Genomic DNA, 14,998 nt, shown 5'->3' on the forward strand with positions numbered 1-14,998 from the left:
CTAGATTAGAGAATTAGAGTAAGAATTAGAATTTTAAGGCAAATATTAGGCATTTATTACATTTATTCATTGTTCAAATGCACCTACAGTACAGCCAGGAGGTCAACTGTGGTCTTCCGGAGCAACAAAAGAGTTAACTATATGATATATTTTATATGCGGCCCCAAGACCATTTCTATTCACTCAATGCGGCCCCAGCAAGCCAAAAGGTTGGACACTCCTAGTGGACTGGGAAGTGACCATTGAAGCACCCCTACTACAATAGGTAGATGAAAGAGGTAGGAGTTTTACCACTACATGGTCACTTCTCTTCCTAAGCTATTTATTTTATTTTACATTTGTTTACTGAGAAAGTCTGACTGGGCAAGAAGCCCATTTTAAGCAGAGACCCGGAGAGAAAAGCTCCATTATACTACATCTAAGAACATTTATAGCAATAGTACTAAAAAACTGATAGCCATAGTTATTAACTAACAAGTAGAGAAAGATCCACTAACAATAAATAAAAGAAAAAATTAAAGCAATAATTGATTAATTAGCAGTAGTACTTGTAAACTAATGTAGACAAATAAGTGATGTTTAGGCAAATAAGGACAGATTTCAAACAGTCATAAGGCTTATTTACAAAATGGGACAAAAATACGACACAACATGTCAGCAGGAAGAGTATATACAAAATACAGTATTTTACAGTGAGAACATAACATTGATTCTAAGACATAATTCAGTAGACAGTCCATTTGGGAGTATCTCTGAAAGAAATAAAGTATATTAAACCACTGTAGTCAAGAATTTGATAATCTCAATTTTGATAGTCTTGTAAGTAACAGAAAGTGAGAGATGGCATCAAAAGCTACAGAGGCTGAGGAAAAGTAATGATACCGGTTGTGCTAGGTATCTTTTGGTTGGTTATATTTAAGGTGGCTGCTGTGATGCAGTGGTTAGCATTGTCGTCCCACATCAAGAGGTTCTTCACTTTGATTCTCGGCTGGGGTGCTTTCTGTGCAGAGTCTGCATGTCCTCCCTTCGGTCATGTGGGTTTCCTCCGGGTGCTCCGGTTTCCTCCCACATTCCAAAGACATGCAGTAGGTGGATTGGACACTCTAAATTACCCATAGGTGCGCATGTGTGTGAGAGTGAGTGATATTAATTAATTACAGCAGCAGGACTAGCCACCCCCACAGTGTAAACCTTAGCTCAAGTTGATTTTGAAGTGACACCCTGACTCCATGTATAAAATGGGAAAAGGGGTTGAGGATGGATTAATGAATTTTTTTTACTATGTCCTGGTCTGAAACCATGCTGTGTTTTGGCAATCAGATTATTGTTTTGTAAATATGACAAGAGTTGCTTATGTATGCACTTTTAATTAGTAAAATTTTCTGAGTTACCTCCTGCTTTATGAACAGCAATTATGTATGAGTGTTTCTATTGTGAAGGAACATAAACATCCCTTACTGGAATGATTTATCAGAACTGATACTGGGTAAGCTAAAAAAGTCTGCTGCAATTAGTAGGTAACTTGAGGGAAGGGGTATCAGGTGCTAATGTAGTGGATTTAAGTTTGTAAGCAGTTTTCAGATCTTAACTGTGGAAACACGTTCAAAGAGATGGATACATTGTTGATATTTATGTTATTTATGTTGTAGTCATTTTTATTTTGAATTAGAACAGTTGTAGCCATTATGAAGTGTGCTTATGGTGCAGGCCAAGGAATGACTGGCTACTTAGGAGAAGATATGTTTGAGATTTATTTAATGGCTTTAGAAGATCATTGCTTGGATTCCAAAATTGCTTTGGTTTAGTTTTTTTGGTTGAGTTTTAGGCAATTGTAAACATTTTTTCTTATCAATTTTAACCATATGTTTTACTGCATTTTTTATGTCCCTGTATGTTTGTAGTTTGGGATTCTTTGCTTGTCTTCCACAGTTAAGACATTTTATGTCTGACATCCATTGATTTTTGGATGAGTGTGTTAGCCAGGGTGCAGTTATATATTTCAATGTTTTTTGTCAAGGTAGAGCTAGAGATTTGAGCATTTATAAGAAAAACTAAATAAAGAAGGTTATTGCATTACCTAGTGATAGATATGTTAGTAGTTGTCAGTTGCTTTGTTTTAATAAGGTATTGAATATGTTTATATTAAAGTGTTTTAGATTTTGTACCCAAATGTGTATTAGTTTTGGGTATTTTACTTTATTCTACATGTCATACATTGGATAGTGGTCACTCATGTAATCAGGCATAACTCTGGTATTAGTTATATGGCAGATTTTAAGGTTAAGACCTGGTCAAGTATGTTTTCTTTTCTTGTTGTATTGTCTATTCTGCTAGGGTTTGTTATGATTTGGATTAGGCCGTAAAGATTTAAGTTAGGGCTACAGTGATCTGATTGTATTAGTTTAGTACTGGTAGTCCATTCAATATTTATATCTCTTAATTTAATGATGTCCTTTTTTATACTGCTGGACAGGCAGGAGAGTAAGCCTTTTAAAATTCTAGTGTTGATGTTTTCTAGGTTTGGTGGAATGTAAACAGAAGCTACGTGTAAGGCTCTGACAGAACTTAATTAGAATGTAGATAGTAAGAACTCTGCTTTGTTAAAGTTAGGCATAGGCAGGGAGTGTTTAGATATGTTATGGTGATCAGAGAATAAAACTGCTATACCAATTGCATATTTATTAACCCAGTCATTTGTTTCTTATAATATTGTATCCTAGAGGTATAATTTCCTTACCTATTATTTTTGGTTTTAAAATGTCATCTGTGAAAATTATGATGCCATGCTAAGAGTAGGTTAGCCAGGTATGCTGTATATATTGCTTGGACTTTATTTCAACTGCTTCTAGCATTTATATGGATAATAAGCAGGCTTGAAATATTTTTCCATAAATATATAGGTTTTATTTTTATTTTTGTCCTGTGTTTGGTTGTATGACACCACAATACAAGAAGGTCATCTATGTGAAAAAAAAAAACAGGTGTTGTTTACCTTCAAGGTATAGTTTAAAAGTATTTCTGGTATTTTTTTATTTGGGGGGTGAGGATGCCATGACATGATCCTTGGTATTGTGGTTTATAATAAGTAGGAAAGATGTGAAATAGTTGGGTACTTAGCATGTTTACTTGACTGGCTATATTGGTTAAAGGGTAGTGGTCATGAGTACGGTGGTTGTATGCAAATAGGGTATTATGTTTGTTGTTTCATATTGCTAAGATGGTGAGGAAGAATATGAAGATGCATGGTTATATAAACTTTTATGAATTTTTATATACAAGAAGTTAGACAGTAGGTGTTATAGGTATATTATTATTATTTTTCATAGATATGTTCGGCTGATAATTATTTCTGTAGAATAGTTTTGAATCCATTAGTTATTAGTATTCTGTGATGCTATAATATGAGGAATTACTGTTCTTACCCATCAGCTGAGATACATAATTACAATATTTCAATATAACTCAAGAATCACATGGAGTTATTGTTAATTGCAGCCATTCTTAATAATCATGATTACAAAGATCAAAATCTGAAAGAATAGTGACCCTCCATGCATACCACTGAAGTCTGTCAGGAAAATGAAAGAAAATGACCACACTGACTCTAGCCCAGCACAAGATATAGTAACCTCTGAGGTTTGAGTGGAATGTTAAAGAAACAATGACATCATCCACACACACCCCACACACAGGTACAGCGACCTTCTGTAATCTGTGCATACCTATTATCAGAGCTGGTTTTAGACTCAGTCAGATTCAAGACAGAAGCAATCAGTAAGCCCAGGTCAAAATCCACTTGTACAGCCTTGGTGTGTGGGGGCCAACAGGCCCCAGATGTTATGAAAGTCTGGGTATTCTGTATTGCATTTATATTCCCTCCTTTTATGGAGGGGACTGTTAAACAGAGCAAGTGACAACAGGGTCAGTTACTTTCATCCAACAATCCTAACAGGCAGTTATAGCTACTTCCATGTACAGTTCAGAGGATGACCATGTAATGCATTTCATCTTCATTTCAGAAAATCTGTTGCCACACATTAACATATTGCTTCAAATAATCACATTAGTCCTGCAAAGCCAAAATAAACAAAAAGCAGCAGACAGCTAGTCATTTTCCTCCACAGAAAACAGCCACAGCAATTATGCCTATTGCCTACATGTACCAATTGTCCAGTTAAGTAGTCCATCTTATTTCTCACAAATGCATTCTAGTCCTGCAAAGCCAGCTATGAAATGTTTAAAGTGAGCAAATGACAGGTCAGTTACTTTCATCCAGCCGACCTCAATTCCCCACCCAGCAGTTATAGCCACAATGTCTGATGACTACAGAATATTATTTCATCTCTGTCTGTGTGTATATGTCTGTCAAAACTATCAAAAAATCAACACATTGAATGATAAGTCATCAAACATAACTTGTCAATCACCACCCAAATGAAAAATGCAAAAAAAAAAAAGTTAAAACTTTTGTTGCAGGGACTAAGTCTCCCTGCATCCCTTGCACAACATGCTTATTATATATACAAACTCTGAGATTGCACTACATTGGAGAAAGGGTAAATTTCCTGATCCCCACTGTACAGTGATCTCATACAGAAAAAAAGCTGGTGAATGTGATAAGCAGCAGATTTTCGATCAGCTGTACCAGCATTTTTTCTGTTCAACAATTTGACTTGTCAATTAGTAGTATATTTTATATATATATATATATATATATATATATATATATATATATATATATATATATATACATAGATGCATGCATACAGACATGGATATATATGGATATAGACACTCATATGTATGAATATTGAGATGTGTGTGTGTGTGTGTGTGTGTGTGTGTGTGTGTGTGTGTGTGTGTGTGTGTGTGTGTGTGTGTGTGTGTGTGTGCGTGCATGTTTGCATGTGTTTATGCATACAGGAAGTCTCAGGGAGGAGAATTACTTTAGTCAAAGGGAGCACAGTGTAACAGCTATGATCTGATACATTGTGCTTTGGAAAGGGATTACTTTATTTAAGAGGTGCACAGCATCAGATGCCTTGTTTGCATTTTAAAAATAGCACAGGAGGAGTTGTGGGGTAGCACTGAAAGTGCACAGAAAAGCAAAATGTGACCTGCTTATAAGAATAGTACATTAGGCACCTTGAGAGTGAAATAAGGGTACAGAGCAGGGCAGCATATATATAAAATGCTGTAGTGTGTATGTGTGTGTGTTTAATAATGTAAGTTAATTAGTCCATCTTACTTCTCATAAATGCATACTAGTCCTGCAAAGCCAGATATTGAATGTTTAAATAGAGCAAATGATGGGCCATTTAGTTTCATCCAGCCAACCCCAACTCCCCACCCCACAGTTATAGCCACAATGTTTGATTGCTATGGAATACTGTGCTCTGTGTGTGTGTTGTGCTTTGTGAAAGATTCGGGATGGCCACAAGCTGCGCACTGTGTGTGTGTGTGTGTTATACTTTGTGAAGGATGGAGGAGGACCACAAACTGTGCTCTGTGTGTGTGTGAGTTGTGCTTTGTGAAGGATGGAGGAGGACCACAAGCTGTGCACTGTGTGTGAGTTGTGCTTTGTGAAGGATGGAGGAGGACCACAAACTGTGCTGTGTGTGTGTGTGTGTGTGTGTGTGTGTGTGTGTGTGTGTGTGTGTGTGTGTGTGTGTGTGTGTGTGTGTGTGTGTGTGTGTTGTGCTTTGTGAAGGATGGAAGAGGACCACAAGCTGTGCTGTTTGTGTATGTGTATGTGTGTGTGTGTGTGTGTGTGTGTGTGTGTGTGTGTGTGTGTTGTGCTTTGTAAAGGATGGAAGAGGACCACAAGCTGTGCTGTTTGTGTATGTGTGTGTGTGTGTGTGTGTGTGTGTGTGTGTGTGTGTGTGTGTGTGTGTGTGTGTGTGTGTGTGTTGTGCTTTGTGAAGGATGGAAGAGGACCACAAGCTGTGCTTTCACAGCAGCACAATATGTTCCCTTCGGCTAGCATGTCTCTCTAACTGCAATTTTACACAATTATACAGTATAGCTATCTCTGAATTGCATTACTACCCTTATTCATGCTGTGCATCTCATTTGCATGTGTCCTACATATGAACTGCTTATCACTCTTCCAGTATCTGAATTAAGAGCCCATATTTTACCTACATTTCTCTATGCACTAATTCTGTGTAGTATGGACTGCCTCTCTAAGCTTCCTTCTCTGCAAAAAGAAGAAAAGTAGCATCTGCAATAAAAAAATGGAAGCAGTAAAGGCAGCACCACTGAAGAAGTGCAAAGTGAACTTCATCTACATAGTAGGCAATAGCACATTACCAGATTTTTAAATATATAAGAATCTTGAATATTATTCTGTGGCATCATTTATTTTGTTTACTTCAAAAGCATGGAATATTTTCCTTATTGACATTACGTGCAAGCAGTGTTACATTTATTTAGCAATTTATTTTCCCACTACTTCTACATTACCTAACAAAAGGTTTATTTATGGACACTAGGGCTACACCACCCTCTCACTGTACTTATATCAGGGCAGCCTACTGGTACAAGGTTATGATGCCAGTCTGTGCTGCCAATGACTTCAGTTAATCTACTGACCCACAATCTAATTGTTCAACTATGGAGGAAGAGGGCAGTCCATCTAAAGGCTCTTCTTATCTGTTTTATAGATAGGTTTAGGTATCTACTCACTACCTTTCTAATCCTGCTAAAGACAGTGACAAGTGGATCAGACTACCAAATGGATGCACACAGAAAGGTTGACATACATTTGTGATGACTACACCAATTTCAGAAGATGATGAGACAGACAAAGAATTATGAAAGAGTGAACACCATATAAGGCATGGTCTAAAATGTAGCTCAAATCAAAAGTGGTATGAGCTTCATTAAAGTCTATTTCTTCACCCATGAACATTTACTTGGTTTTGTATACAACATGATTTTTGCTCCAGTGCTTAACATGGGATTATGTGTCACAGTGAATATGTTTGTACTTTGTATATGCAAAATGCAGAAAAATAACCAGGTATGATAGGTATGGGAGAAGCAAGAATTACAATGAGACTCATCTAGCCTTGGAGACAGGGAGATCATTACCATTCCAAATTCATTGTTAACCAATGACAGTATGGTGTATACTACTTCATAATTCTCTGTCTGTCTCTTCTGACACATCTATTGCTACAACCAATCACAAGCCTGAGATCGCACTCATCACATGGGTCTCACTGAAGATATATTTGTACCAAGATATCCTTATAACATATTTTGAATATTTTTTCTTCTTTCTTAAAATTCTTGATATGATGCCTGATTTCCGATCAAATCACTGTTGTTTTTGTTTTTAATTATCATTTATTTAGTTAGTTTAGTTTATTTTCCTGTATGATGAAACTCACAAACAGCCATCCTATCTGGTAATAATAATCTGCTTCATTAGGAATAGTAAAAAGTGGCCACACACCAGCCTACCTTTCTACAGAAATGTCCAAGTCCTCTCATCTTGAAAGATCCCGAAGGCTGCAAGTTGTCTAGTTTAAGATAAACTTTAGTGTTCAGCAGTTTTGACATTGCAGAGCTCTCAATTGTAGGGGTGACTATGTGGAAATGTCCAGAGTTCATGGCATCACTTGTCTGCATTTTTCACAGCTAAACATGAATTAGGAAACAGAGTTAGTTCATTCAATGATTTATGTCATTACACCCCTCCATCATTCAAGCAACAGTTAGCATATTATGTTCTTCTTTCTATGATAGGTACAATATTACATTTCCTGTTTCATATGCTGAAAGCATGTCACACTTAAGCAATTCACCATGGTAAAGAAGTGGGTCATTCTTATTTTATCTACAATGGGAATACTGTACCCAAGTGACCCAACGAGCCCCACCACCATACCCTGAGTAAATAAATGAATTACCAGTGACCATGCTATCTTGTTTTGCTTTTGTCCAATGGTATTAAATCATTTCTCCTTTTTTAACTAACATTTTATCAAATAAATTCTATTTCCCACTCATTTTTCTGTGTGCCTGGATGCAAGTCAGTGGGGGCAGATGTAACATTACTGCATGTGTGCACACCACTGAATGTGGCAATATATGTGTTATGCATTGAAACACTACATATGCACAGGTAAGGCAGGCATGTTTTGGAATAAAAGACATTACAAACATTTTAAAATGTACATCTAAGTGTACTGGGAGTTGGATTACATTACAAAATATTTAAATGCTTCACTACTTATTGATTAGAAACATGGTGGCCATAAATGGAAACATATTTAGCAGCTACTCAGATCTGTCTTTCAATACAGCTATCAAACTTGTTTGTATGAAATACCAGATTTTACTACCAGATCAAAATACAAACAACTTCAATGAGAGGTAAAATGTTCCCATTATATAGTTATGGATGCTGCACTGTGATACTGTATAGCCAGATAAGATCAGTATAAAACTTAACAGACATCTGGAAATGCATTCCATACTTTTGAATATTACTGCAGTACCTACGTCCTTGTTCACTATCACCTCAGCAATGGAATTTGGAAAATGCAGTTAAACATGTTAAGTACCAGTTACTTATTCAGTGAAACACTTAGTAAGATCCCCAAAGCATATTGTCCCTTTTTATGTTCTGGGCTCAGGAGTACCAGATTCATGAATGCCTACACTAAGTGTACGTTGAGTCTACATGATCTCTACTGAAGAACTTCCCTACCACATTCTGTGCTGCCTATTCACTCAGAAAGGTTAGACTAAGTGTAGACATAGGGATGGATTCATGAATGACTTATATTTGCACTCCTATCATATGAGCATTACAGCATGACATTCACTCGATAGCATGCCATTTTGTATTTATTAAACAGCTCTACACATCAGGTAGATCAGCCCAACAAAAGTAAACAGCACATTATGCTAATCAAAGTATAAGTAGCTGAATTACATGCAAATGAACCAATCCAATATGCTGGAGACATTCAGGAAGCTATAAAGTAACTGTGTAGAGATGGTGCAGCCCTTTGCCATGAGCACCAAAACCTATCGGAATACAGCCACTATCGCACTTAGAAAAATAAAGCAATGTTAGGAGCAGCTGCTACACTCAAGTGCGCTAGCCGAATTAAAGCATTTACTGTGTTTCTGTACCTAATTTCTGTTACTTAAAAAAAAAAAATATCCTTGTTTCCCGCCTTTACTGAACTAGAATAGTCCAGTCTTCAGGTATTGCTGATCTCTGGGCTGTGTCATAGTTCCTGTGTTGCCCATATCCTTATTTGGATAGGAGGAAGCTTCTTTGTTCACCAGTGAGAGTGGGGAGCTCTGAGCAGCCTATCTGTCCCTTGAGGAGTGGTTCCAGCCCAGTAACTTGTAGCTTATTGGCCGTTTTGGGCCATTTCCTATCTCTTTCTAACCCCTTGCTTTAAAGCCAGCTTTAGCTCACTTTTGCACTTGTAATTTAAAGTTTGTCCTGTTTGTTGCATTTACCTGTTGAGGCTACACACTCATGTGCGCTAGCCTGTGTTACATATTTATTGCATTTTCCTGCTGTTTGCTGCAAAAAAAATAAATAAATAAATAAATAAATTATCCTTGTTTCCTGTCTTTCCTGACCTAGAGTAGTCCAAATACAGGCTTTGCTGTATTCTGGACTTTTGGAAAGTTCCTGTGTTGCCCATTTCCTTTCTTGGATAAAAGGAGGCTTCTTTGTTCACCAGTGGCAGTGGGGAGCTTAGAGCAGCCTATCTATCCCTGGAGGAGTGGTCCCAGCACAAGAATCTGGTAGTCTATTGGCCGTTTTGAGCCAAATTCTAGCTCTTTTAAGTCCCCCTGTATAAAACCCGCTTTGGGGCGGTTTTTGTGCTTGTTACTACTCAGCCAAGCTCCTCGTGGTCCTGCAGAGTGGTGCTAGCAGCAGAGAGGCTAAAAGAGTGACTGCTAACCTGATAAAAGTGTTTTTTTTTTTTTGCTGCTACTACTTGGGCGACTGTCCGATCTACCTAAACTGCAAGTATTTCTGCGTCTTCAACTGTTTTAAACTGTTTAAAGTTGTTTTTGCACCTGCACTTTTAAAGTTTGCCCTGTTTGCTGCATTTACCTGTTGAGGCTACACACTCAAGTGCGCTAGCCTTTGTTACATATTTATTGCATTTTCCTGTTGTTTGTTGCAAAAAAAGAAAAAAAAAATTATCCTTGTTTCCCGTCTTTCCTGACCTAGAGTAGTCCAAATACAGGCTTTGCTGTATTCTGGACTTTTGGGAAGTTCCTGTGTTGCCCATTTCCTTTCTTGGATAAAGGGAGGCTTCTTTGTTCACCAGTGGCAGTGGGGAGCTTAGAGCAGCCTGTCTATCCCTGGAGGAGTGTTCCCAGCACAAGAATCTGGTAGTCTATTGGCTGTTTTGGGCCAATTTCTAGCTCTTTCAAGTCCCCTCTGTAAAAAACCCGCTTTAGCGCGGCTTTGCATGATTTCGCACATAGCGCAGCATCGGGCAACGCCACTTAACTGGGTTTAAACCATTCTCGGCTCCACAAAGTCAGCTCTTCACTTTTTCCCATAGAACTGATCTAGTTATCATAATAAACACCCTATTCCTACTCTAAAGCCTGGCACTTCCTCATTAAAGCAATTATATAAGTCAGTACTAAAAAATTAAAAGCAGTACACCCTCACAAACTCCCCTTGAGTACCTTGTTCCCCATTGGCCCTTTTTTCAATTATAAAGGAATTCCCAATACTATTCTAGCATGTCAAAAGGTCAGTTGTCAATCTCCTCTCCGATCCAGCTGGTGAATCTGGGAATCTTGAAGCAATGTTACAACTGCCTCATGTACATAGACAACCCTCTCCTCCTCCCAACAAATTCCAACACATGTGAGAGATGCAACCATATAGCCAAACTGGAGGCTAAGCTCTCTCAACTCAGTACTGGCGTAACCAGTCAGGAGGAGAAGGAAACCACACTCACTACAATTCCAGTCTCACATAGACCTACCACGACAGCAAACCAAACACATAAACACACAAAAACATACTCGGAGGCTCTAAATAAAAATCTGCCTAAGCAACAGAGACCTCCAAAGCAGACACCCAAGCAACTGCTACCCCAAAACAAAACACGTGCAACACATAGCTCACAAAGCCAATGTGCCAAACAGTCACAGCCCTTAAGGCTAAACAGCACACCTGATACACTTGTAATAGGTGACTCTATCGTCAGGCACACTGACGTCCCGCTCACCAGGCTGAACAAGGAGAAGGTCACGGTGAGCTGCCTGTCGGGCTAGGATCCGCCACATAACACAAGCACTCAGGTCACTCCAAGGCAAGTCCAAATATGACTCAGTCATTGTCCATGCTGGTGTGAATGACCTGAGACGTACCTCCCTGGAATACATGAAAAGAGACATAGAGGAGCTCTCTGAGCATGTAGCCCAGGCCAGTATGACCCTGACCTTGAGTAGCATCTTACCCTCACCAAGAATGATGCCACAATATGAAGACAAGATGATCAATTTCAACAATTGGCTTAAGTATGGATGTCATTCAAAGGGGATCCAATGCCTGTCAGCCTGGGATGACATGCTCGACAAGCCACGATGCTTCGCTAGGGACGGCTTGCACCTGTCACCCCTGGGCTTTCGGATATTTGCAAAGGCTCTTGCCACCCCCATAGTGCCTTTTTTAGGCAAGGCTCAAAAGACAAACCCACCTCCATAGGTATCACAAGGGATAAGAAACTAAGAGTAATGCTACTCAATGCCAGAAGTCTAAACCTCAAGATGCACGCACTCTAAACTCTCCTTAGCATGGAGAACATCGATATCTGTGCAGTAACAGAAACCTGGTTCAAGGCTCCCGAGAGCACCCCAGCACTACCAGGTTATACCTCATACCATGTTTTTTGGCCCCAAAACTTGAACCGAACCACAAAAGGAGGGGGAGTATCAATATTCGTCAAAGATACTCACACCTCCAGGTTGGTGGCACAGCACAAAGCATCAGAGACTATCCATGTGCAACTAACAGTGGGTAAAACTGCCTTCCAGTTTATAGCCTGCTACAGACCACCCTCAAAAACCCAGGAACCCCACTCGGCCTTCCTGAGGACACTGGAAAATATGAAGTTCTCTCCAAACACCATTATATTGGGCGACTTCAACTACCCAAACATAGACTGGGAACACTACTCTTGCTCCAACACCCTAGCCCAAAGGTTCCTAGAATTTATAAACTCAAATGCTATGGAACAGCTTGTTACCACTCCCACAAGAGGGGAAAACATACTGGACTTGATCATCACCAACATGGGGACTCTATGCTCCAGACCAGAAGTGTAACCCTCACTGGTAAGATCAGACCATAAACTAATTTCACTAGATATTCACATCCTGACCCCAGGCCCTGCCCAGAAAACCACAGTGAAAACTTCTCTAAAGCAAATTTCACACTCCTCAAAACCGAGGTGGAATCCTTCAAAGCCCCCGGGCCTGTGGATAATATGGCCCAGACCGCAGAATCCTTTATAAACAGAATGCATGGATCATGCAATCCCAAACAAAACCAAGACCCAGTCCTCCAAAGGCAGGCATCCTGTCTGGTGGACCCCAGCCATAAACAAACTATACAATAGAAGGAGGAAGCTACTTCATGATGGAGCAAAATCCCAAAAAGGGAAGGCATCTCTGATCAGTATTAGCAAAAAACTACGGGCACTCATAAAATCGTCTAAGGCCAGCTTCGAGAGAAAAATTGCACAGGACACTAATGATAATCACAAGGCTTTCTTTAGTTATGTTAGGAACCTGGGTGGGAATTCCCAGATATGCTCAGAATTAGTCCAAAATGACAAATAATACACCGAACCCGCAGACATTGCCAGCATCCTAGCTGACAGGTTCAGCGCAAACTTCTCCCCCCTTTCCTCACCAAAAGGGCAAATATCTATCCCAGCAGAGTGCTGTCCCCCCTGACATCTCAGATGCTCAGGTAAAAGCCACCCTCTCCAAAGCAAAAAACACAGCATCAATGGGACCAGACGTTGTCCCAGGCTGCGTCCTACATGAACTCCAAGAAGAACTAAACTCAAGCATAAAACTACTGTTCAGTCTCAGCCTTACTACAGGTTATGTACCCAAAGAGTGGTGTACAGCAACAGTGGTCCCTCTCCACAAAGGTGGTGCCTCAACGGATCCTGGAAACTATCGCCCCATGAGCCTGACTAGCTTGGTCTGCAAAGCTATGGAAAGGATCATCATGGACCTCATAAATAAAGATATTGGGGACCTACAGACACTGGATCCTACCCAGTTCGGCTTTGTTCAGGGCAGATCCTGCCTCTTAAATCTGGTCGACTTCTTTGAAACAGTCACCACAGCCATTGATGAGGGGAAGGTGGTCCACACAGCCTACCTGGACCTCGCAAAAGCCTTCTATACAATACCCCACTCGGGCATTATAGATAAGCTCACTAGCTTAAATATAAACCCCTATGTCACTAGATGGGTTGCAAACTGGCTCAAGGACAGAACCCACATGGTTAGAATTGCTGGAGCCATGTCAGACTCCAAACCAGTTACAAGTGGCGTCCCACAAGGCTCAGTCCTAGGACCTTTCTTGTTCGGTATATATTTCTCGGAGGTACAGGCCAACACGGAAGGACTGTGGCTGACCAAGTTCGCAGATGACTGCAAACTGGGCGCCATAATCGACTCACCAGCCGACACAAGCATCCTACAAAAGGGCCTCATAGAAACAGACAACTGGTGCCAGAGCCATGGCCTCAAGCTAAACGCCAAAAAGTGTATAGTCATCCCCTTCGGCAAAAACAAAGTGCCCACAAATTACCACATAGATGGTAATCCATTAAGTACGGAAGAAGTAATTAGGGACCTGGGGATCCAAGTTGATAGCAATCTCTCATTCGACAACCACGTGGCCAAAGTGGTTAGAAAATCATTTTATATAGCCCACCTAATCATGAAAGGATTCACATCTAGATCAAGGGAGGTCATCATGCCTCTTTATTCATTCCTCATCAGGCCCATAATTGAGTACAATGCCCCTTTTGGGATGTACCTTACCAGACACCTGCAGCAACTGGAAAGACCCCAAAAGTACCTCACCAAGAGGATCAAAGGGCTCAAACAGATGCCATATGCTGCCCGGTTAAAGAAACTTCAGCTCTACTCAGTGGCATACCGCCTGCTCAGAGGCGATCTGTGCCTGACGTATAAAGCCATGTCCAACCCGGAATTAATGGACATGCTGCACCTCAGAAAATCCAAATCCCATCGAGCTACACGCTTGAGAGACTTGAACCTCAGCACTGAAATAAATAGGACATGCTGGAGGGACAGATTCATAACCCAGAGGCTCCCTTCACTCTGGAATAAAATCCCAGTCCAGGTTAGGCAGAGTCCCTCATTGACTCTCTTCAAGAGGAATCTTGATGAATGGATGGGAGATCGTAGATTTACTCCGAGTATCACTTCTGTGTCACTGTTAGAAAGATGCACAGTATACTAACCTCGAAAAAGGGCATAGCAAAATTAATTTTAAAATGGGTGGCAAAAGCCAAACACACTCTGGCTAGGCTTGTAAATGCCCTAGGGCAGATAGGTTCATAGGTTCATACTAGGCTATGTGCAACAGACTCAAATCTATGCTGCTGATGCTGCAGACAGACCTCATCCAAGGAGAAGGATGTTCAGACCACATTTAACATATCAGTGACTGCATGATATTAAAATAGAGTGATACAGGATTGATAGGCAAACACTAAAGGAAATCAACAACCTCTGCCTCCCCCACCTCAGACCCAGGGGAAATCAAGGGGAACCTATACCAGTGGAAACTAAGGTATCTGTAGTCTTAAGGATATTAGCAACTGGTGCATTCATTTTTTTGGATTGTTTCCCACATTGGTCAACTAACTTTTTACAATGTTTAATTACAGAAAGTTATAATGCCAAGACATTCTATTTAACCTCCAAA

General features: G+C 40.0%; 1 protein-coding gene across 3 annotated transcripts in view; it reads right to left on the reverse strand.

Annotated features, from left to right (window-relative positions):
- Positions 1-14,998, reverse strand: part of LOC122799302 (L-serine dehydratase/L-threonine deaminase-like) — a 420,485-nt gene that overhangs the window by 302,780 nt on the left and 102,707 nt on the right. For all 3 annotated transcript variants that reach the window (XM_044068268.1, XM_044068266.1, XM_044068267.1), the window contains exon 2: positions 7,471-7,647. In XM_044068268.1, the coding sequence (XP_043924203.1) occupies positions 7,471-7,638 (168 nt within the window). In that variant the 5' untranslated portion in view covers positions 7,639-7,647. The remainder of the gene's footprint in view (positions 1-7,470; positions 7,648-14,998) is intronic.

The sequence above is a fragment of the Protopterus annectens genome, chromosome 4.part0 (genome assembly GCF_019279795.1).
Source record: "Protopterus annectens isolate FY-2018-M chromosome 4.part0, PAN1.0, whole genome shotgun sequence".
NCBI lineage: Eukaryota > Metazoa > Chordata > Ceratodontiformes > Protopteridae > Protopterus > Protopterus annectens.